This window comes from Eumetopias jubatus, unplaced genomic scaffold, assembly GCF_037043125.1.
Source record: "Eumetopias jubatus isolate StellerSeaLion01/CBP00866 unplaced genomic scaffold, mEumJub1_p1.0 scaffold_7, whole genome shotgun sequence".
In the NCBI taxonomy this organism is placed as follows: domain Eukaryota; kingdom Metazoa; phylum Chordata; class Mammalia; order Carnivora; family Otariidae; genus Eumetopias; species Eumetopias jubatus.
The window spans coordinates 134,563,004-134,588,100 of NW_028274813.1; the positions used below are offsets into that span (position 1 = coordinate 134,563,004).

The following is a 25,097-nucleotide window of genomic DNA, read 5'->3' on the forward strand; positions in this document are numbered from 1 at the left end:
TTTTGGAAAATTTACACAGTTTAAAAATAACTCAAAGACCACGAATGACACATAAGGCAGGACAGCCAATAACCTGTTCTGCCCATTTCAAATTTTTTCTGATGACTGTAATATGCCCATTTTTGCTGATAAGGAATACTTTCATTGATTAAATGTTCAGGCTTGTACTCAACTTGAACGAGCATAATTCAATGACAGCCAGCTGTTTCTCCAGTATTTCTTCTTCTTGGCATGTTTCAAGGTGTTTTTTACAGGAGAGGTATGGAGCAGGGGTTGTTTGAAAATGCCAATGGCCTTGGAACCCAAAGGTCTGCGGTCAGTCAACTAGTGCGTGCTCTCTGGTTGGCAGCTCTGAAATTGGCCCTTGAGGACAGCTGCCCAAGCTGCATCCTCAGTCCTTCTGGACCCAAGGGTGGGGGGGTGGGGGGGGGAGTTGGGGGGGTTGTTCTTGTTTTTTTACGGCAGTCACATGGTGACCAACAAAGAATAACCAGACCCCAAGGAAGAAGTAAGCCATTAAAGATGTTATCACCAGTCCTGACTCAAACCAAGACATCACAAGAATGATAAAGCCACAAGCTCCCTGGTCAGTTCTAAACGAAAGACTGTATGGTGATTAACATAACATAATAAAATTAAATTAAAAAAAAAAAAGACTGTTGGGGGAGGCCCGCATTGGCAACCCTGCCGGGACCCCTCTCACTCCAGAGAGCTTTTTCTGGATCCTTGCTCAATAAAACTCTGTCCCTCCACCCCCCCACCCCCACTCTGACACCCAGGGCAGGGTAGTCTGGTTTGTTCCCTCATCTCTGATGTCCTTATACCTCAGCATTTCTGGGATTTCTGTGAGCCTGATCCATTGCCCCCTACCAATCTCTCCTTAACTAGCCCTGCCTGTCCCTTACTCAGTACCTGAATACATCTTCCTTCAGAAAAAAATATTAAGAATTTTAGACTGAAAATTACCCTGTTTCTCATTAAACACCTGTGCCCAAAGTTGGTATTTAGTTAAATACTCCCTCTTTTCCTTAATAGTTTCCAGGTTTTCTGTCTCACTTGGGTAGGTTACAACTATCCCAAAATTAGAAAATAAATTCTTTTACATTTGCTCCCAATATTTTTATTGTTTTGACCTTTAGATCTGATCCCACACCATCAAATGGCCCATTCTTTGCCCCATTACTATAAATTATTTCCTAAATCATGTATTAAATTCCTGTCTACATTATGGCTCTTCTTTTATTGATCATTTTTCCTGTTTCTACTACAATACCACACTGTCTTAATGACCACAGCTTTATCATGTGTTTGGATATCCAGGAGGACAAACCCTTCCTAAGCAAACATTCAATGAGGTAGTTAAGGATATTGGGAGTTGGCAAAGATTGCTTCTTACCTTGAACATTAATTTACATAGTATTCACATCTTTAAAGTTTTGAGTCTTCCAATCAAAGAACAGAAGCACACCCAAGTTTATTCAGGTCTTTTGGGGGGGGGAGGGGAGCTAAAGTTCTAGAGTTCTTGTAGAGTTCTTATGCTGTGTTTATTTCTACATATTTCTGATATTTGTTGGCCATGATGACTGGGCTTTTTCTTTTTTCTGGTTATACTTGCTAATTGGGTATTGCTGGTACACAAGAAAACTATGGGCTTGGATATATGCCAGTCTCATATCCTGCCACTCTTATGAGGTCTAATAATTTTTAAAGTCAATTATCATAGATTTTCTAAGTAGACCCTCAGATTGTCTATAAATAAGTTTTCAGGTGTCTAAACCTTCAGTGACTCCACACTCATTCTGACACTAAAATTGCCCTTAATCCTAACCATGAAGAGAGGAAATGTATTATGTATACATATACACTGGAAAATAGGGGCCCCACAAAATCCTAGAGCATGTTTTCAGTATGGCTCTGTCTTATAACCAGGAGGTAGTCCCGTCCTCCCTCTGGCCTCATTTATCTACATGGGAATCTCTTCAGTGTTAAGAACACAACTATTCTGGGGTGGCTCAGTCAGTGAAGCATCTGCCTTCAGCTCAGGTCATGATCCTGGGGTCTTGGGATGGAGTTCTGCATCGGACTCCCTGCTTAGCAGGGCATCTACTTCTCCCTCTCCCTCTGCCCCTCCCCCTGCTCTCTCTCAAATAAGTAAAAATCTTTATAAAACACACACACACACACACACACACACACACACAACTGTTCTAGCCATTCCCAAGGTATTTGTGAAATTTGAAAAAAAAATCCGGTATTTAAACATAAGGGCTAGCAAGCTACTGGATTTTATTTCATAAGTAAACAAATTCCTCTTGTAGCAGTTGTTACTTTTTGGTCAAGGAGCTGTAGTCCTGAAAAAAGGAGAAAGAAAAAACCAGATCAAGGCTTAGCAAAAATGGAAGGAAAAAATGTAAGACAGAAGAAAAATTTAGACAAAACTTTCTCCTATAAAATGTAGGGGAAATAGTACCTTGTGATGTATCATAGCAAACTGCTAGAAATTTTAAAACACAAATTTTCAAGCTATTAATTCACAATTCTTTGGTGACATTACACAAACTAGTATCTTTCTATACCAACTTCCCATGGGATATTGAACATAATCCCAACGTTGCAATGTGGTTTCTAACATACCAATTCTCTGATTGTTTTAAAACAGTTTCAAATGGTTGTTTCTGAATATTGTAAATGTCTGAAGTTTTCCTTTTTTTAAAGATTTTATTTATTTATTTATTTGAGAGAGAGCATAAGTAGGGGGAGCGGCAGAGAGAGAGGGAGAAGCAGACTGTCCAAGAGCAGGGAGCCCAATGTGGGGCTCCATCCTAGGACCCCGGGATCATGACCCCAGCCAAAAGCAGACACTTAACCAACTGAGCCACCCAGGTGCCCCTAAAATTTTCCATTTTTAAATAAGCAGGTGCCGTGAGCATTTGAAAGCTATTCTTTAGTAGCGAAGTTAAAAACATGCATATGTGGTGTCAGAAACCTGCAAAAAGGTGAAATACAGCTTTAGGGTCCTTCCTCACATGGGTGTTGGAGCCAAATCTCACCTAGGAATCCAGCAATAGCAGGTCAACTGGCAAGAAAAAAAAAATCTATTGCTAACTGCTTCAGTGAACAATGCCATATTAGTAAAAACCATAAATACTGTAATTTTGAGCACAAAACTGTTTGCCACATTCATTCCGAATGCTCTTCGAATTTAAGTGTTAGGAATTAGTTGGACAGTTAGGTAGTTAGGTAGTCAGGGCCAGGGTCCCCAACAAGAAAATAAGGAGTCAGGACTGCTAAAATAAAATAGCACTGACATCCTGTTTTGCAGCTTAGACAGGACCACACTGACATTCTGCTTTGCAGCCTTTGCAGAAATGACTTCTGCAAAATGTCCTAAAATAAGACAGTAACCACAAAAGCATTTGTCAATATCAGGGGCAAGGGACAGTTAAGTCCTAAGCCCCCAGATGTCAGGAAAAAAAAAAAAAGACCATCAGCACCTGGACATTAACCTAATAGGTAGACAGATACATGACCAAAGCCCTGATTGGCACGACACAGCACACTGTGATTGTGTAAGACAGTTCTGCAAAAGAGCTCATAAAAACCCCTAACTTAGAACGGGGTGGGGGGGCGCAACCCATTCGGGTACCCCATCCCTCTCCGGGAGCTTTATACTCGTGCTCAATAAACTTTGCTTTGCTGTCCACCACTCTTCGTCTGGTCTACCTCTTCATTCTTCAAAGCGGCATGACTAAGAACCACGGGCAGTAAGCGGACACAAAATCCTGTAACAACACCGGGCCAACTTAACAAAGAAGGGAAAGCAGAAAAAAGGCGGGGTGGGGGGGGTGATGGAATATGGAATATTCTGAATTGCTCAATCCTCATTTTGATTTTAACCAAGTCTCGTCACTCATTTAACTACAAATGTGTTCCCGTATCCCATAAGGTCACTTTATCATCAACATATCCTGCTTCCTACGAAGAAACATTGTATTCTAGCGCAGGGTCTGGCAAATTACAGCCGACGCCCCAAATCAGCCCTCCGCCTATTTTTTGTACAGCCTGTGAGCTAAAAATAGTTTTTACATTTGTAAATAGTTTAAGAAATCAAAAGAGGAGTAATGGTTTGTGACACGTGGGCATTATATGTACTCAAAATTCATACTTATTGGAACGCAGCCACGCCCCCTCATTTGCATATTATCCACACTGCGTTGAAAGCTACAAGGGCAGATTTGAACAGTTGCAACAGAGACCCTGTGGCCCACAATGGTTACTTGAAGCTCTTTACAGAGACTGTGTTTTGGCCCCTTTTGAACAGTTAAGCTGGAAAAAGCAAAAGAATGGGGTTGAGGGAGTCCCAAAGGCTACCTTGGAAGAGTGACATTTTTCGAGATTCAGTCGATGCTTTGACAAGAGGCAGTTTGGGTGTGAGTTTTATATTTTATGATAGACATAAGTAGCTGAGCTGGAAGCAGAGATGTTTGACATAGAGGAGACGTATTACTATTATTATTATTTAATTGCAAGTGCGTCTTGATGACTGATTTATTCTCCCCACCTCCCAAGAGGAATTTGACCAGGTTGATTAAATTTCATTTATATCAAGTGTACAAAATGTGTTGTAAGAGCTGTTCATGTCAGAGACAAATAAACAAACCGTTTTAATCCTTTTTCTTGCTTAAGCAGGAAGTCACAACTTGCCAGTGAGAAATTTAAAACAAATCCCACAAAGTTTTATGTTTGGTTCAAAACTCGAAATATTTAGGTCTTGGGATATTATAATCTTGGCAGCCCGCATTTGTCGTCCCTGGTGAGAACACGTGTGTACTGTTGCTTGCTTTTCAGTTCACTGAGAGAGGGTCGCACCTTGCCCTCTTAATCCCAGAGTCAAACATGATTACAAATATTTTCTTCTCGGGAATCTAACTCAGAAGGAAGATCGCTGTGCTTTTTTGTTAAATAAAACATCTCTCTTTAGCTGCCTTATTCATTCTCAGGCTTACTGTGTTTCACGGGCCTAAAGATTGTGTTTGACATCAGCAATTGTTAGAGACCATTTGTTTTTACAATGGAAAAAGAAATAAAAGTGCAGATGTCAGACCTCAAAATCCATACTTCTCTGAGTTGTTTTCATTTTAGAGAATGAGAATGTGTGGGTTTTTTTTTTTTTTCCAGGTGGGGTTGGATACAATCAGAGACACATGTCACTGTTGCTAAGTAAAAATATTTTACATCTCTCCCTTTCTCTTTTATTAATTGCAAAATTAGGGAAAAGTTTATGACCAAAGAAAAATAAGTGAATTATGGGCAAGTGAAAATTCCAGGACACATTCTAGTTTAAGTTAAAAGAAGCATGGCTCACGTCAAACCCCGAAGAAACTAAAAATAGAAATTGCGGTGTCGTTATCAGAAAAGTAGCGTTGTTAACAACTGGCAGTCTGAACAGTTAAGTCTGTTTCCAGGTGTGATACGTTTCCAGGTGTGATGAGTAAACACAAGTTAGTTCCCCAGATCTCACTAGTGTGGATAGCAGGGTCTGATGGGAGCAGCAACCAACTCGACAAATGCCGGCATTTCCAGTGGCCTACTTTGTTTATGACTGTGATGGGCAAGCAAAACCCTCTGGACAGAAGGGCTAAGTAAGTGACATGAACTTGAACCAGGGGAGCCACTCGCCAAAGTGGGGAGTTGATATAACACCCACAGTGCCTGAGGGAGTGTGAGAAAAACTAGGTAATTGCTTTCAAACTTGGATTTCTGTATTGTCTACTTTAATCTCAAAATAAGGTGTAATGCAATGCCCTCTGCATCCCTGCAAAAACAAGGTGGCCCCAGCCTCCCAGAGCAGGCAGGGGAAGGCCACTGGGGGCAAATGCCACTTCCCACCTGCTCTCCGCTGTAAATAAGCCTGCAGCCCACACCAGGGGCCAATTAAAAGGAATGGCCGTTGGTTCAGTGTCCCAGGAAGGCATCAGGTGGAGTCTAGTCCTTGGCAGTGATCCCAATTAAAGGGAGTGGTATAGTTTTTTTCTATCAGGGGGCCAATTAAGAAGACAGAACCACATGGCCACACCCTCTAATACAAGGCACTCTGAACTTGGGGAAGCACTGGGACCCTGGAGGAGCTCTGTCAGTCTCCCTGGGCTAGAGCTTCTCATGGCCATCCCCAGATGGGGAAAGAGAATGTTTTTTTGTGCGTCTTATTAGACAGGTTTCTTCTTTTTTTAAAAGATTTTATTTACTTATTTGAGAGAGAGAGAGCGAGAGCAGGAGGAGGGGTAGAGAGAGAGGGAGAGAGAGAATCTCAAGCAGACTCCCCCGCTGAGTGGGGAGTCCCACACAGGGCTCGATCCCAGGACCCTGAGATCATGACCTGAGCCGAATTCTAGAGTCAGATGCTTAGGGGTGCCTGGGTGGCTCAGTCTGCCTTTGGCTCAGGTGATGATCCTGAGGTCCTGGAATAGAGCCCCCATCGGGCTCCCAGCTCAGCGGGGAGTTTGCTTCTCCCTCTCCCTCTCCCTCTCCCTCTCCCCCTCCCCCTGCTTATGCGCGCGCGCGCGCGCGCGCGCGCTCTCTCTCTCTCTCAAATAAATTAATAAAAAGAGAAGAGTCAAAAGCTTAACAAACTGAGCCATCCAGGCTCCCCACCTCCTATTAGCTTTCTAAAAAAAAAAAGTATTTTTAGCTAAAAAACTATATACATATATAACTTTTATACATTAAAGTTATATATGTGTATATATATATGTATATAAAACTTTTATGTATAAAAGTTATATAAAAGTTTAAATATAAAAACTATATAAAACTTTTATATATGAAACTACATAAAAACTATCTATAAAACTATATATATATATATAATATATTCTGAAAGGTCAAGATGTTGCACAATATGGCTTCTTCGATAGAGAAACTAGCCCCAAATGTTAGCTTTAGTTACTCTGCCACAATTAAGAAGGCGGAGGAATGTCTACAGAGCCAGGTGGAAGTCCACCATGGGGCAGTGGCTAACATTTAGTGGTGCGTGGTCCAGCGCAGCATTAAGCGCTCATGGCAGGCAGGATGTGGTGTGGGGAGGGCACAGTCTGAGAAGCCACACACACACACAAAAAAAGTAGATTTTGCTGGCCGGGTGAGCCTCCCCCGCCCCAGGGCTGTAGGGGCTGAGGACAATGTCCCCCAGGCTCAGGAGGGCTCCATTCAGGAAGGGGGTGCTGTGATCCCCTCCATTTCACAGAAAGGGGAGACAGGGCACAGAGAGGTGAACTTGTCTGAGCACCCACAGCTTATAGGGGACAGGTGCTTTCAACTAGCATTTTTACCATAAGCTTCATCTGTGGTTTTGGTTTCTTTCTGTCTTTCTTTCTTTTTTTACATATTTTGAGAATCAGTTTCAAGAGCAACCAAATTTCACGAAGTCATCATAGCCAAACACAATGAGGGGCTCCAGGCGGAGAGAAGGAGGAAGATTACTAAAGAGAGGAAACAAAATCCAAACAAACAGATTATAGGGGCACCCACCAACCTGATTTGCCTGGGACTCTATGGGTTACAGCACATTTTAGTACCTGCTCCCCCCCCTCCCCGTCCCAAAGGAAACCCCTCAGTCCCAGGCAAACAGGGACAGTTGATCATCAAACTCATGGCTCACCTTTGACCCATACCCAGCAACAACCTAACCCCGACCCCAAGGGTCCAGAAAGTCCCCGATGGTGTTCCGACCCTCTGTCTGTTGCCCAAAGCCTCTGAGCCCCGGACTGGCTATTTCCGCTTTCAAGGGGCATCATCTTACCGCCCTACCCCCACCCCGGAGTCTTCAGCCATTCGTGGGGGGCGGGGCCTCCGGGCCAGACAAGGCTGGGCACCCCGGAGAGGAGCCTGAGGCTGTCAGCCAGCCACCCGGGATGGGGGGGGGGGGAACGGCGCCCAGTGGTCCAAGTGCCCGTTGCCCTGGGCGGAGCCACGGCCATCTGACCCCCAGAGGCACAGATACACGCTCCCTGCTTGGGTTTCATGGATTCCCAGCCCAGCTGCGTGGTGGTGACTGGTAAGACTATTTTTCTGCTTTCGCATTTGCGCTTTTAGCCTGACCGTGGAATGTGCACTTGCCTGATCTGCTCATAAAGGGTTCCCTTTTGGGGAAAAAAGGAGTGGCAACTGGTAGTGCCAATAATTCCAGATGGAAGCTTGCTTCTCGCTTCTTGCCATGCCCTACTGAAAAACAGCTGACAGAGAGGCTTTTCCGCTCTGGTCCTCTCCTTCAATTCAAAGGTACCTACCTCTCCTTCAATTCAGATTCAGACCTTGTCCTTCCGTCCAATCCGAGGCTGGCACCTGCTGTCCCTGAGTCTGGGGCCCAGTGGGTCCATGTGGCATCCCCTGGGGTACAGCTCCATAGCAAGGCAGGGGCAGCTGGGGATCCAGAAAGGATGGGGCCTTGTAAGGCTTGGACAACGGTCCACCTACAAGAACTACCCCCAAAGGAGAACACAGCCCCCAGCACGCGGACTGAAGAGCTTTCAGCCACTCAGGAAGCCCTGAACACCACCGGAGAGCCTCCAATTGGAGACTCTGAACCCCAAAAGATCAACTTGGGGGTGTTGATCTCCTACTTGTTGATCTCCACTCCTACCTTTCTCCAGTTCACCCCAAATCAACCCCTGCCACCCCCAGTCGTTGTCACAGCTGGTCCCAGAAGGGTTTGATTTCTTTACAAAGTTCCTTCTTTCTTTGATTTCTTTACAAAGTTAGACACTTTTGGCATATTTTAAGTTTTTTGAATTGTGTGAAATGAAGGAAACAGGAGACAAGGATTCCTATGGGCATGGAAAATCGAAACGTTACTATCTTAATATTTTCAGGCTATAATCAAACTCCTGTTAACCTTCTGAGGAAAAGAAAATTCTTTTGAAAACCTTTTATCTCCCTTGTTCTCGTTTGTGTTATTTGGGGTATAGAGATTGAGTGGTTCAAAATATTCTTGAATTGCTAAGGAAACTGTACCCCTGATGAATGCAATGCTTGTCACAAATGAAATATGAATATTGAAGCCCAGTTGGCACGTCTTCAACTCATGTGGACCCCTGCCTCTTGGCCTGTCAGCTTGTGGTTTGCTGGCAAACTCTAGATTGTTTGATGAAGTACCTGATCATCAGCCACCATTTGGGAATGCCCCCTGTCTTCTAGAGTGTGGCCTGCCTTTATTAAAAATGCTTTGAACTGCCAGGGGTAGTCTCTTCATGTAATTGGATTTGCGTGGAAATCTGGCCAAGACAGTTGGCACCGAGACTGATGGGGGTGGGGGAGGGCAGGGCTCTGACAAACGGCCTCGGGTTCAAGGCATTTCACTGGCACCAATAAGAATAGTGGGCGGCTGAGAAAACCTGCATCCCTCCATAGGGCCTCCCTTGATTGCGAGAAGGTTTCTCTGGCCGTATGCAGATTTCACCCCGAGGGCCTGCCAAGTTTAAAGTGTAAGGTTTGACCCTACAAAACAAAAGCTTCAAACCTGTACTTGCTGAGTTGTTTTTCCTAATTAAAAACAGATAAGAGATGATCTGACTATTTTGATCTGAATTTGATTCTAAAGCAGAATGTGATTTGTGTGTGTGTGTGGTGCTGCAATTTTAGTACAAGTTACCTGGTTTCTCAGTGATTTTTTTCTGAATCTCAATATTTTCTAAAGTTTGTTTTTTTTTTTTCTGTCTGCCCCCAGTGGCAGCTACAGTCTTATTCTATAGGAGTCAGTCAGTGTCAAGAGGACACCATTGGCTTCCTGGTGTCAGGACATCCTGTCCAAAATTTTGTATTGCCTGAGAAAGATTGACCCCTTGTAAGCCACGCTTGTTAGCGGGTCTAGACTCAGAGGCTCAGAACTTCAAAGGCACCATCCTTTCTAGGACTGGCTCCTCCTCTAAAAGCCTGAGCTCCTGGCAGCCACTGGCCTCCCCTACAGGGGCAGGGGTGGGGGGTGGCCCGGGAGCTCTGAGCAAGGGCCACTCTGAAGGAGAGATAAAATAAGAGGTCCCATGGGTGTGGTCACTCCTACACCGTCTCTTGATGGTTAATTTTAGGTGTCACCTTGACTGGGCCACAGGGTGTCTAGATATCTGAGTTGAAAACAAGCCACTTCCCCCACCTCAAACTCCTGACCACCATTAAGCTGTTCTGCACCTCTATAATGATGTTATTTTACAAATATTGTATAAATGGCATCATGCAGTATGTATCCTTTTGAGATTGGTTTGTTTTCACTGAGCATATTTCCTTTGAGGTTCATCCAAGCTGTTGTATGTATCAATAGTTCCTTTTTTTTTTAACAGCTTTATTGAGATAAAATTCACATGCTATACAATTCACTTAAAATAGACAGTTTTCGTGTGTGGCTCAGTCAGTGGAGTGTGTGACTCTTGATCTCGGGGTTGTGAGCTTGAGCTGCATGTTGGGTATAGAGATTACTTAAAAATAACATCTTAAAAAAAAACTAAAAATAAATGAAATGGACAGTTCAATGGCTTTTAGTATATTCATAGAGTTATGCCTTCATCACACAACCAATTTGAGAACATTTGAATTACCTCGAAAAGAAATCCCAAGCCCCTTAGTTATAACTCCCTAATCCACCCTGATGTAGGAAAGATGTTAGGGTTCAGAGCTGACAGCCAAGAAGGAATTCTTGAGACGTCTTTGGTGCAAAAAGGTGGTTTTATTAAAGCCCAGGGACAGGGCCCGTGGGCAGAAGGAGCCGCACTGGGGTCAGGAGGAGCGGCCCATCATATACTTTCAAGTTGGGAGAGGGTTAGGGATGGCATAATTCTCTAAGGAATTTTGGAAGCAAGGTTTCCAGGACCTTGAGGGGGCTAGTTATTGTTGGGAAAAGGCCATTTATTACCCTCTAATAAAACCTGAGTCATGAGACCCTTCAGATGTGTATCGGTGGGCCATATGCTTGGGGAATAACTGCCAACACGTATCTTGGGGAGTAGAGATAAATGAAGTTTCCAAAGGAATTTTTATGTGTTAAAGACTTACAGGATTCTAGGGATCAGGCGGAGATCGCCTTTCGCCCTTAACAAAGTATTAACACTGAGGCAGCTGAGCTCCTAGAGGAATGTCTCTCTGCCTGTTTCAAGGACTTGTCAGTGGGCTGTAGGTAGTAAGGAAATTTAATCATTTTTCTTCTGCCTTTGTTTCCCACATCACCCCCCAGCATGCCCCCCACTCCAAATCTACTAACCACTAACCTATTTTCTGTCTCTCTAGATTGCCAATTCTGGATATGTCGTATAAATGGGGCCATACGCCATGTGGTCCTTTGTGGCTGGCTTCTTTCACCTAGCATAATATTTTCAAAGCTCAGCCATGTTGTACCATGTATTGGTTCTTCACTTCCTTTTATCGACAAATAATATCCCCCATTGTATGGATCGCACATTTTGTTGACCCATTCATCAGTTGATGGACACGTTTGTGTGGTTTCTACTTCTTTCTTTTCACTGCTGGGTAGTAGTATTCCATGATCTGGAATTCTTGCTTTATTGTTCACCTCTTGAAGGACATTTGAGTAGTTTCCAGCTTTGGGTTATTACAAATAAAGCTGCTGTGAACATGTGTGTACAAGTTTCTGTGTGAAAACAAGTCTTCATTTCTCTGGGATAAATAGCCAGGAGTGCATGTGGTGGGAAGTCCACTTTCAGTTTTAAAAGGATCTGGCAAACTATTTCCCAGAGTGGCGGTACCGTTTTACATTCCCACTAAGCAATGGGTATGAGCCAGTTTCTCCTCATCCTTGCCAGCTTTTGGGGTTATCGGTATTTCTATTTTAGCCGCTCTTCTAGAAGTGTGATAATATCTCATTGTGGTTTTAATTTGCGTTTCCCTGCTGGTGAGTGATGTCAGACATCCCCTGCTACACTTGTTTGCTGTCTGTACATAGATCCTCTTCAGTGAGATGTCCCTTTGTGTATTTTGCCAGCTTTCTAATTGGGTTGTTTTTTTAATGTTGAGTTTTGAGAGTTCTTTATATATTCTACATACAAGGCCTTCATCAGATGTGTGGTCTGTAACTGAGTTTTTCTTTTCTCCTCCTGTCCATAATTTTCTTTTCATTCTCTCAAAAGGCGTTTTTGTGCAGCAAAAGTTCTCACTTGGGTGGGGTCCAGTTTATTAACATTTACTTTCATAGATCATTGTGCGCCCTTGGTGTCAAGAACTTGCCTAAGGGTAGGTCTCAAGATTTTCTCCCTTTTTCTTCCATAAAAGTTTTATGGTTTTCCTTTTTTCACTGAAGGTCATGATCCACTTTAATTTTTGTCCACGGTGCGAGACTGGGGTTGAGGATTCATGTTTTTGCCTCTGGGTATCCTGTTGTTCCAGCCCCTTTTGTTGAAAAGGCCACCCTCCTCTGCTGAATTGACTTTGCACCTCTCCTAGTAAACAACTGGGCATATTCACACAGGTGTGTTTCTAGGCTCTTAAAAAAGCATGCATTTTCACCGGACACTTGTGCACTTTCTCAAGCCTTCCTAGCTTGAGGGTGGGTCGGCAGCTCGTTCCTTTTTGGCTCCCCCACAATGCCTGCCACAGAGAACTCTGAAAATGCTCCCAGATCGGCGAGGTTGCATTCTTCAAGAAGGCGTGTGTGTGGAGTGCTCGGAGCCCCCCATGGCCCTGGGAGCATCAGGAAGCTCCCATGGGAATTTGGGGAGCAGCCCAGGTGTAGAGGCCCAACTGAGCCTGACCTGAGCTAACCAGGGTCTCTTTGACTTCAGGTTTTGGACCCTTCCGGAAGTACCTGGTGAATTCCAGCTGGGAAGCAGTGAAGGTAAACGCCCATCAGGCCCAGACCCTACAGCTCAGGGCCCCACCGATTCCTTCTGTGGCTGAGAAACCCAGTGTGCAATGCCCCTTGGTAGCCAGGTCCACATCAGAGGCGAGAAGACAAATACTCAGGACCCTGGCAAAAGGACTAGCCTTTGGTCCTTGGGTGGTGCCTAGCCTGCCCCCAGGTGGCCCTTCTGGCTTTGTGGTAAAGAAGAGATTGTGGGGACACTCCTGGGAAGGACGGGGAGTGCCCGAAAGCAGGCTCTGCTGCCCCAAGAGCTAGGTTCCCATGACCCCCACCCCCTTCTGGCCCTGGGGCCTCGGGAAAGTCCTTTCCCCCAGCCTCAGTTTCCTTATGCATGAAGTGGGTGGATAATAGTGCGGATGTTACAGAGGAGGAGTAAAAGAGACAAGCATGTAAAGCAAGTAAGCGTGGAAGTCTGTAAAAACAGCTTTTTATAGCACCTGGCACAAGGTAGGTGCCTAACAGTGGTTGCTATTATAAAGGACACACCTTTTTTATTATTTAAATTCAATTTAATTAACATATAGTGTATTATTAGTTTCAGAGGTAGAATCCAGGGATTCATCAGTTGCATATAACACCCAGTGCTCATTCCATCAAGTGCCCTCCTTAAGGCCCATCACCCAGTTACCCCAGCCCCCCACCCCCGTCCCCTCCAGCAACCCTCTGTTTGTTTCCTATAGTTAAGAGTCTCTTATGGTTTGTCTCCCTCTCTGTTTTCATCTTATTTTATTTTTCCTTCCCTTCCTCTCTGTTCCTCTGTTTTGTTTCTTAAATTCTACATATGAGTAATAAAGGTGTGTCCTAATATCATATGATTTCACTCATATGAGGACACACTTTTATTTTTAAGGAAGTAGCCGACCAGGAGAAAGCACGTGCTGGGACGGGTTGAGGAGGGGTCAGGGTCTCATGACTAGAGGGGACCACCTCTCCTCCTTGAAGCAAATGCCTCCTACCAGTCCCACGTTGGGTGTCACTTGGTGGCTTAGAACACAGCTGGCTGTTATTTCACACTTGACAGTCAATTTCCTGCCTCTGTTGGATCAAATCAAAGGTAGGGTCTTGAGTCTATTCTCCGGGTTCCCCAGTCAAGCTGAAAATGCCACAAAGCTGCTTGAGTCACAGGTTTGCTGTCACTAGTATTGCTTTTCTAGACTATCCGCACAGATGCAATCAGGGAAACTCATGACTCTTGAGTTAGAATTTGGGTTGTTTTGTTGTTGCTGGGTTTCTTTTTTCCAGCCAGAAAAAAAAGCTCAGAGAACCCCAGACTCACTGCCAAGTCTCACTGCGGTACACAACATACCAGAAAGGCCAGGTCAGGGCTTTCGTGATCTCCTGGGTGTCTGTAGCCTTTTCCTCGAAAAACAGGGCTTTTTCTGCTGAATGTTGGATGGCCCTGAGCCCTTCTATTTCTTTTTGCAGTCATGAAAAAGGGAAACGAGCCAGGCTGCCTGAGTTTGCCTTCCAGCCTCAACAACTGCAACCTGTGGGACCCAAAACAAGCCCCCCCCCCCAGCTTTTCTCTGCCTCCATTTCCTTATCTGCAAAGTGGGATGGTTGTCATGACTATGGGAGTTAACACATGTAAAACCCTTAGAACGGGGGCACCTGGGTGGCTCAGTGGGTTAAGCATCTGCCTTTGGCGTGGGTCATGATCTCAGGGTCCTGGGATCGAGCCCCATGCTGGGCTCCTCACTCAGCAGGGAGTCTGCTTCTCCCTCTCCCTCTGCCTCTGCCCCGACTCATGGTCTGTCTCTCAAGTAAATAAAATCTTTAAAACAAAACAAAACAAAACAGAAACAAAAAAACCTTGGAATGGGTCAGGGTACACTGCTGATGCTCACAGATATCATCTTTATTACCAGGAAGCTATTCTATCAATCAATCTTCTCAGCTGTGAGCTAATAGATTCTGAGTTTGGAGAGTCACACAGGAAATGGAATGATGGAGAGGATTATTTGAGAGACTCAAGGTTGACCAATAAAGCCAGAGAAGCAGGGCAGAAACAGAAGCAGGCTAGGGGCTTCCAGGCAGCAGAAATAGGATGGCAAACTAGGTGCTCTGAGGAGCCCTTCCCCTGCAGATAAACTAGATAGGACAGAATTTCCGTGCATTGCTGGGCATGCAGTACGATGCTTTCCAGGAAAGCTTGCATACATGACATCACGTGCATGTATACATCACACATAGGAAGGGCTGCCGCCTGAAGGAGAGCCACAAAAGGCAGTGGGGGCCTGGGGAACACCATTATCAGCATTCAGCTTGAGATGAAACCAAGACTTGAACTGTAAGCTAGACCCTTGGAAGGGGGTCCTGTGGTTTCTAGCACCCCAGCTCCCAGCAGAAGCCTAGGCAACTTCTCTTGAAGATGTAAAACCTCAGATTCTCCACAAACTGAGATCAACTAAACAGTGGTTTCCATTCAGATATCACCAAATACATAAAGAAACAGACAGCTTTGAGTAAAAATCAGTAGAAGCAGATTTAGAATCTCAAGAACGTGAGATGCTAAATCATTCTGCTAGACATCATCATAAAATAGCATAACTGTCTGTGAAATATTTAAAGAAGTAAAGATGGAATCACAAAAATGAGACTATCGGGGGGAAAAAAGACTATCAAAAGGTCAGGTAAATTGAAAAAGGGAGTAAGAGAGCTTACAGAAATTTAAAAAATTTGTTGAGGTGAAGAATTCAACAGATGGCTTATATGGCAGTTTAGAATTACGCTAACTGAAAGATGCCAGTCACAAAAGATGACAGTGTAGGATTCCATTTAGGTGAATGTCCAGATGAGGCAAATCTGTTGAGACATAAAGTAGGTTAACGGTTGCTGAGGGCAAGTGCAGGAGGATTGGGGGAAATAGGGAATGACTGTTGATGGGTACAGGATTACTTCAGGGGTGATGAAAAGATTCTAAAATTGATGGTTGCACAACTCTGTGAATATACTAAACATCATTGAATTACAGACTTCAATTTTTTAAATTATAGACTTTAATTGGGTGAATTGTGAAATATAAACATAAATATACATATATATAGTAGTTTACAGAGTGGTGAAGAGAAAATTAGTGAACTAGAAGATAGATCTGAAGATATTATTCAAAAGGCAGATTTAAAAAAGGTGGGCAAAGAAGTGAAAAAAGAAATTAAGAGGTATAGATAATAAAATGAGATATTCTAACATATGGCTAATAGGAGTTCCATGAGGAGAGACTAATGAGAATGGAAGAGAATCAGTATTCGAAAACAAGGATTGAGACGATTCTAGAAGTGATGAAATACATGAATCCACAGAGCTAAGAGGTACAAACTATACCAAGCAAAGACTAACAAAATCCACACCTACGCACACAGTAAAACCACACAAAACCAAAGACAAAGAGATCTGAAAAGTTGCCTGAGAGAAAAGATAGGCCACCTGTAGAAACTGGCCATACAGTGAGACTGAGAGTAAATTTCTCTAAAACAATAGTAAAAACCAGAGAACAGTGGAGTAATATCTTCAAAGTGCTGGGGGGGGGGGCGGAAATGTCAACCTGAAATTGTTTTTCAAGAAATTATTTTTCAAGAACAAGAATGAAATGAAGACGTTTTCATAAAAATAAGCACCAAGAGGGGCACCTGGCATCCGGAAGCATAGAACCCCACCTCGACTGTCACCTCATTAGCATAACAAAGACACTCCTGCCACTCGGGAAATTCCAGGGGTTTTGAAGCTCTGTGCTTGGAACTAGGGACAAAACCCAGTTATATTCTTTCTTATACCACAGTTCCCAACAGGGGTGTCCTGTCTAGGGAGAGGAAGTGGCCCTTAAGTAAAATCATTAAAACTTGAAGTGGGTTCGGAGAAGCGCTACATTGTGAGATACTCTGAAGAGGAAGAGATTCACTTCATTCTGGAGAACATATGGAAGAAAGGAACCTAAAGCAAAATGAGAGGAAAGTACTCCCCACCCCCACGCCAGAGGTCAGTGGGATGGCCATTGGGTGGAAGCAGGATGAAGGACAGACTGATTTCTGGCAAGTGGGAATGAGTTCTCAAGCCACTGTGTGCTGGGTACCACACGGGACACTCTAGGCAGAGGAGCTTGTGCAGTTCTTCCTGCAGTCCAGAGAAATCGATATTTATTCCCATTGTGCAGGTGGGGAAATGGGTGCGCAGGGAGGTTGAGTATCTGGCCCAAGGACACATGCCATCTAGATTCCAGTCTCAGATGGTCCTGGTGAGTGAAGTCCAGGTTCATCCCACTCTTCCCCCTGGGGGAAAACAGCATCCAGTTCAGAGGAGGAGGACCACTTCCAGCACAATAATGCCTTATAAACTTCCTAGAACTCAAGAAACATCTAGAACCACACTACCCAATGACCCCCGGGTGAGCAAAGTGAGGAGACATACCCAAACGCCTTAGCCCTACAGCCATGTCATCATGGCAGACCCTCTGCTGTGAGCTCATCTCCGCCCCCTTCCCAGCTCTGAGACAGGGACAAGGCGACCCGCTGCTCAGTCTCCTAGCTCAGGAGGTACCACAGTGGTGATGACCAGAACAGAAGCCTCCCTAACAGCTGATGAGGAAGCGAGCCCAAGCCCGGCTCCCAGCACCCACTGCCACCCCCATTGGCCTCCTCCTCCGGTCCCTGCTCTGGGTCTCTGGTTTCTGCTCCACTCTTCTTTCTGGCTTTTTTCTCCAGGGCAGAGTCACTTGTGATTAATTTAGAGGCTCTCTTCATTCTCAATCTGCAGGACCATTCTCACTTCCTGGGCTGCCCTGGGTCATTCCGTGGCCTCCACTAACAGGTCTGCAGATTCTATTCAGTGTTAGACTTCCTCATTCTGGTTTGGAACCTCACCGGTAGCATCCACTCTAAGTTGCCAGCAGACTGCCAACGGAACATCCTTTGCAGGGCTAATCATCTAAGCGGCCATATTAAGGCAAAGGTCCAGCCTAGTTCACGTACATACGTTTGACCCATTATACAGATACGGAAACTCAGATGGGCGAAATAATGACAAAAGGGCGCATAGCTCCCTAGGTCAGTATAAGCACCACACTGTCAGTGGGGACCTCTATCAACATGTCCGCATCCCCACAGAGGGCCTAGCCTGAAGCATATGTTTCAGTGGCTAGATTCATGAATGAATGCTATTCTTTTATTTTTTAAGATTTTATTTATTTGAGAGAGAGAGAGAGAGAGAGAGTGAGAAGCACAAGCCAGGAGAAGAGGCAGAGGGAGAGAGAGAAGCAGGCTCCCAGGACCCCAGCACCATGACCTGAGCTGAAGTCAGACGCCCAACCAACCGAGCCACCCAGGCGCCCCAATGCTGTTCTCTTCTTTTCTATCCCCATGCTCTCTCCTAGCAAGGTCAGCCTTGTCAATATCATGGGCGATGTTTTTTTTGTTTTAAAGATTTTATTTATTTATTTGAGAGAGAATGAGAGATAGCACGAGAGGGAAGAGGGTCAGAGGGAGAAGCAGACTCCCTGCTGAGCAGGGAGCCCGATGCGGGACTCGATCTCGGGACTCCAGGATCATGACCTGAGCCGAAGGCAGACGCTTAACCAACTGAGCCACCCAGGTGCCCCTCACGGGCGATGTTTAATGCGCACTTACTCCATGGCAGGCCTCGTAAGTGGGCATTATGGAATCACAGGGAGGAAAAGTAAGTCTTATTGCACACTTACGGCATCTCACCTCTCTTAGAGATGAGCTATTAACAAATAACAACTTGAATGCATTTTTGGTGTAGTTGCTCTTAAATGTTTTTATTCAAGTAATCTCTACACCCCACGTGGGGCTTGAGCTCATGACCCTGAGATCAAGAGTTGCACGCTCCTCCGACGGAGCCAGCTGGGTGCTCCTTGTTGTAGCTGGTCTTAAATAGGAGAAGAGTGTTTTTAAAAAGAAGGAAAATATAGAAAAATAATATAAATGCTAGAAGTCACAGTGAAAAGAGGCATTTCCTCCAAGCTCCCAGAAGGGGGACTTAATACTATTTATCAACAGCATCTGCCAGAGTATTTAACATCGAGCTAGCCCATGGTGGGCGCCCCTCCCTCCCTGCCCGTAAGTTTTATCTAGTGACTTATGAATGCAAGGGCTGCATCATTATCTCCTGGTTTTTGGATACTTTAATTCTGGAGCCAGGACCACTTCACATTCTTTCAAAAGGAATTATGTCCTTAGCTCTTCTACAAGTGCCTGAGCCTGGAAAGGCAGCAAATAAAACAAAAGTTTTGTAAATCACACCACGGATCAGTTGGGCCAAGACATTATGTAACCACACATAAGATAAACCTAGCCTGGGTGGCCAGAGGGTCAAGGTTCTTGCCAGATTTCATAAACTTGATACAGAATAATTTCTCTTTCCTCCAAAGATGAAGTGCCATCATGCCTTTATTACATGTTGCTTTAAAAAATCATAATAATAAAGAATAAAGGGCAGCGCATCAGAAGAGTTCAAGAAGCACCGCACCAAATGGCACTTTACAGTGAAGGATGGGTCCTGCGCCACCCACTTGGGGACAAGCAGAGGACTGTTTGCCTTTCTGAGTAAAAGTCAATCGTTTCTTTGACTCATCTATATCTTCTCTTGTAGGAGGCCTCGATTCATCTGTTAGACCGCTACTTTGTGGATTATTATTATTTTAAGATTTTATTTATTTATTTGAGAGAGAGAGAGAGTGAAGGGGAGGGGCAGAGAGAGAGGGAGAAGCAAACTCCCCGCTGAGCAAGGACACCCCCCCCCCGCCATGAGGGGCTCCATCCCGGGACCCTGGGATCATGACCTGAGCCAAAGACAGATGCTTAACCGACTGAGCCACCCAGGCGCCCCTTCCTCATGATTTCTTAACACGTCTTCTCTTCAGTCTGATGACTGTAGTGTGAGCCCATTTTATTGGTGGGACGAGAAGTAGCCTTGTTCCTGCACGTGCTGGCCCAGGACCTCATGAAGCAGCACTGTCCCCTCATTCTCATTTTGCAGTGGAACAAGAAGTCACCAGAATAGCGGGCACATGTGAGCACATGGCAAGGAGCCTGGAGCCTGGAGCCTGGGCAGCAGGCTTACTGCTATGGCAGTGAGAGCCCGCATAGGAAGCTGGGTTGCAGAGAACCCCCTGGAAAAAGATGAGTAAAGAGAAAACCCACACGTTGGTGGGTTTTCCATGTTCATGAGAGTGTCTGCTGTGGTTTCACAGCCCTCCCCATAAACACTGCGCTTTTATTAAAACATCCAGCGAAATGCGTTTAGTCTGCTTACTTGGGAGAGAACTTGCCATTTGCAGACAAGTGAGTCAAAGGTTTAGTTCTTGCTAAACCCTAAATCCATTCCCACGTTGATGGCAGGACAACCTGAGGAATCCAGAGTAAGATCTTTCAAAATGACCACAGCACGTTTCCACGCCTGTCTGTGGGTCCCCTGCCCCCTGCCCCCCGGCAAACGCACAGTCTTCAACCCTCTCCCAGTGCCAAAGCAGGGCAGACTCTTCGACTTCTCTCCTGTCTGTTTAAATAAACTTTTTACTTAAAAACACACTGAGGTGAGGGGAGCCTGGGTGGATCCATCAGTTAAGCATCTGACTTGATCTCAGCTCAGGTCCTGATCTCAGGGTTGTGAGTTCAAGCCCCGCAAATGGGTTCCATGCTGGGCATGGAGCCGACTTAAAAAAAAAAAAAAATAGGGCGCCTGGGTGGCTCAGTCGGTTAAGCGTCTGCCTTTGGTTCAGGTCATGATCCTGAGGTCCTAGGATCAAGCCTCATGTGGGGCTCCCTGCTCAGCGTAGAGTCTGCTTCTCTCTCTTTCCCTCTACCTTCCTGCTCGTGCTCTGTGTCTCTCTTGCTCGCTCTCTATCTCAAATAAATACATAAAATCTTAAACAAATAAAATAAATAAAATAAAAACCACATTGAGATGTACAGAAAAGTTGTGACAGTAGTACAGAGAGTTTCCGTATATCCCACACCTACTTTCCCCCTTAACATCTTACATCAGTTTGGTGCTTTTGTCACAATGAATAAACCAACATTAACATATCATTAACTAAAGTCCATAGTTTATTCTGCTTTCCCTAGTTTTCCCCTAGTGTCCTTTTTCCTGTTCCGGGATCCCATCCAGTTTACGACATCACACTCAGTCCTCAGGTCTCCTTAGGCTCCTCTTGTCTGTTACAGTTTCTTAGCCTTTCCTGGTTTTGTGGCTCTGATAGTTTTGAGGTGTACTGGCTGGTATTACACTCTGCCTTCAATCAGGATCTGTCAAATGTTTTTCTCATGACTGGACTAGAATTATGGATTTGGGGGAGGAAGAACACCAGAGGTCAAGTGCCATTCTCCTCCCATCATATCAAGGACTCATCAATATGACTGATCACCACTGATGTTGACCTTGATGACCTGGCTTGTCAGGTTTCTCACTTTAAAGTTGTTCTTTCCCCCCCCACCACCCCCTGTCCCCCGCCATCCCCTGTCCGTATTATACTCTGGAAGGACAGCACTAAGCCCAGCCCACCACTGGGGAGGAGGGAGTGACGCCCCCTTGAGGGCAGAGTATCTGCATAAATTATTTGGAAGGCACCTGCAAGCAAGATTTGGCTCTTTCATCCCCTGCCTATGTATGTGTTTATTTCATCATTTCTTTACATCGGTATGGACTCCTGGGTATTTATTTTATACTTTGGGTTATGGCCTGTTTCCTTTCAAAAGTCCATCTTCTCTCGAAACCTTTCCCACCTCCCTTACAATCCCTGATCACTGAGGCCCCTCTCCTCCAAAGGAAACGCATGGCTCCATATTTCATTTTCCACCATGTGCTTGGCTGGACTGCGTTAAACTAAGGTGGGTGCTTTTTAAATAACTGCACTACTTTTATGTGTAAGTCTGAGCATGTTCTCCTGTCCTCCTTTACATTCACGCATCATATTTTATTGATGCAAAAAGCCACTGGGGGAAAAAAAAAAAGCACCTGGGCATCCTCAAATTAGATGAATCTTCCAGTCAATTGCATCTTACCCTTTGCCATAGTTGAGCAGAGCTTTTGCTTCCTTGGTGGCTCATCTGATAATGCTTGGCGTTCCGTCTCTGAGGCTTAGATTTGATGAAATTCATCATGTCGTTTCTGGATTACACATTCTATCGGCATGGAAAGCACTCTGGCCTGTTTATCTTGCTTTGTCGAGTCTAGACCAGAACGTTGAGGGGATTAACGCTGTATTTGTGCTGCTGTAAAATATGATGGAACTATATCCTGCAACACACACAGTCCAACACCAGGGGAAAGTACGCAAACAAGCATGACCTTGGAAATCATGCTGCTTACTCGGGGCCACCCGGAGTCAGATTTGAGGCGCCTTTTCCTTCTGGGGTGGGACAGAATTTGGAGGAAAACTGACAAAAAGCTCTTGGACTTACTTTTTCTCTTCTCCACCCTCACATCTAGTCACATTAGAAGCATGTTACAAATCTTTTTCTTCTTTTCTTAAGATTTTATTTATTTATTTGAGAGAGAGAGAGAGAGAGCGCACGAGCGGGGTGAGGGGCAGAAGAAGAAACAGACTCCCTGCTGAGCAGGGAGCCCGATTTGGAATGTGGGGCTTGATCCTGGGACTCCGGGATCATGACCTGAGCCAAAGGCAGATGCTTAACTGACTGAGCCACCCAGGCGCCCCAGCACATTATAAGTATTAAAAATAATGTCAGCATTACAACAGGGATGTGCACCCGGGATTCCAAAACCCATGGGGGCTCTTTTGGGCTTGCAGGCTGAGAGGCAGTTTGAGAAGCCCTTGGTCAGGTCCTGGCCTCTGCACTCATGTCTATAATCATGGAGGATTATGCCACTCCCCTGACCAGCCTCAGTAAGGGTCCTTCCTCTCGGGCGTGCTCCCTGCTCTCCTACCCCTGGCCCCGGTGCTCACGTACACGCTGAGCCCGTGTTTCCCATCTTGAAGGCATTTGCAAAAATATCCAGGCAGGGACTAATGAACCCAAAGAACCTATGGTGGTCAAACTTCAGGCACTGGGTCCCCCAGGGGTGGGGAAATGTTTGGGGAGCCACAAGATGCATTTTGGGTATCAGTCCTCAGGCTGCTAGGGTCACCCTCTTTTTTGCCACTTGTAAAAATTATTCTTGTCCTTTACCTGTCTTGGTAATTGTGTTCGAAGAGGTCAAATTTGGAATCGGAGAGCCATTTAGCAGTTATGGAATAAGCAACCAATTAATTGAGGTCAGTTAATCCAGAAGACGTAACAGCCCTACACATTTATGCCCCTAATGACAGCACGTCCAAAATATATGAAGCAAAACAAGTAGAAGTATAAGGAAAATACAAAAATCCACATTTTTAGTCAGAGATTTTATTTTATTTTATTTTATTTTTTAAAAGATTTTATTTATTTATTTGACAGAGAGAGAGAGAGAGAGAGAGCGCGCATGAGCAGGGGGAACGGCAGGCAGAGGGAGAGCAGGACCCCGGGATCATGACCTGAGCAGAAGGCAGAAACCGACTGAGCCCCCCGGGTGCTCTTAGTTAAAGATTTTAGTACCCCTGTCTCAATAAGTGATAGATCACAGACAGAAAATCAGCAAAGGTACGTAAGACTTGAGTCTTACGTACCATCAGTCAACTTGCTCTAATTGACATTTATAGAACACTCCAAAAGATCTGCAGAATACACACTCTTTCAAGTACATATAGAGCATTTACCATACGTTCAAGATAGACCATATCCTGGGCCACAAAACAAGTCTGAGGAAATTCAGAAGGACCCAAGTCATGCAAAGTATGTTCCCTGGCCACAGTGGATTTCAATTAGAAATCAACAACAGAATGATATCTGGAAAATCCCCAAATATTTGGAAACTAAATGCACTTCTAAATAAGCCATGGCCCAAAGAAGTCAAAAGAGATATTAGAAAGTCTTTGGACATGAATTAAAATTAAAACAGCATATTAAAACTCGTGGCATGCTGCTAATGCAGAACTTAGGGGGAAATTTGTAGCACTGAACAACAATACTAGTAAAGAAGAAAGGTCTCAAATCAATGACTCAGTTTCTATTGTAAGAAACTAGAAAAAGAAGAGCAAATTAAGCCGAAACTAAGGAGAAGAAAGGAAATAAAAAGATCAAAGAAGAAATCGGTGAAACAGAGAACAGAATCCTAACAATGAAAATCAAAGAAACCAACACCTGGTTCTTTGAGGGAAAAAAAAAGCAATAAAATTGATAAACCTCTAGCCAGACTGATCAAGGAAAAAGAGAGAGAGAAGGAGGGAGGGAGAGAGAGAGACAATGATTTCTATTGATTTTCAAGTTCATTTACCACTGCCTGGCTTCCAGCCCTGGTTCCACACTCGAACTGCTCCCATCAGTCACTAATGCCTCTTTTTTTTTTTTTTTTTTTTTTTTTTTGCCAGTTTGCTTGATCTCTCTGGGGTCCCAGTAATCTTTGTGGTGGATACCGTATGGTTATTGTTCCCATTGTACAGGTGGGAAGACTGTGGCCCAGGTTGACCGGGTCCTCCTTTCTTCTCCCTGTCTTGGCTTGCAAAGCAGCTGTGAGCATTCAACCAAATACAATAATAACCTGTAAAGTCTTAGTTCAGCTCATATACATCAAATATTTACATTTAATCTTGAGCTTCCCTTAGCAAGATCCTCTCCCAACTGGCTCGCCATCCTCCGAACCCTGCCTCCAGAAGAGCCTGGGAGTCACCACTGTCCCCACATCTTCCCCTGTTCCTGGGGAGACATCCACATTTTGATGGCCCTGGATTTAAAATACAGCCTTTATGTGGGAATAATTGCTATCCATATGACTTCTTTTCAGGATCCCTCAAATTCTGAGGCACTTTCAGTAAACCAGCTGCTCAGACACTGTTCCCTTTCGGATTCTCCTGCCATCATCTAAGATGACTTCTAGATCTTGATGCCATAAAACACCAGAAAACTTTCAGATATGGAAAAGAGCAGGCTTCATTAAAATCCCCACGTAACAGGGGGATGGTATCAAACAACCACCACTTAGTTATCTCTCCCAGCGCTGTGGGATGGCTGGGCTCAGCTGGGCAGTTCTTCTGCTGATCTTGCTTGGGTCTCTCATTGGTTGCATTAATATGGAGCCTGGGGCAGGATCCAGGAGGCACAACTGGGGTCATGGGACAGCAAGGCCTCTGTCCTCCCCACATGAGGCCTCCCCAGTAGGGTAGCCAGATGCTGAAGGCGTAGGTCAGGCCCTG

The 25,097-nt window shown here is 44.8% G+C and overlaps 1 protein-coding gene across 3 annotated transcripts in view; it reads left to right on the plus strand.

The window, feature by feature from the left end:
* The first annotated feature begins 7,862 nt into the window (after positions 1-7,862).
* PGPEP1L (pyroglutamyl-peptidase I like) overlaps positions 7,863-25,097 on the plus strand; it is a 42,600-nt gene continuing 25,365 nt past the window's right edge. For all 3 annotated transcript variants that reach the window (XR_003612246.2, XR_003612248.2, XM_028122798.2), the window contains exons 1-2: positions 7,863-8,053; positions 12,777-12,829. Coding sequence is in view for 1 of the 3 variants with exons in the window: in XM_028122798.2 (XP_027978599.1) it covers positions 8,020-8,053; positions 12,777-12,829 (87 nt within the window). In the remaining 2 variants the exon portion in view is untranslated. The remainder of the gene's footprint in view (positions 8,054-12,776; positions 12,830-25,097) is intronic.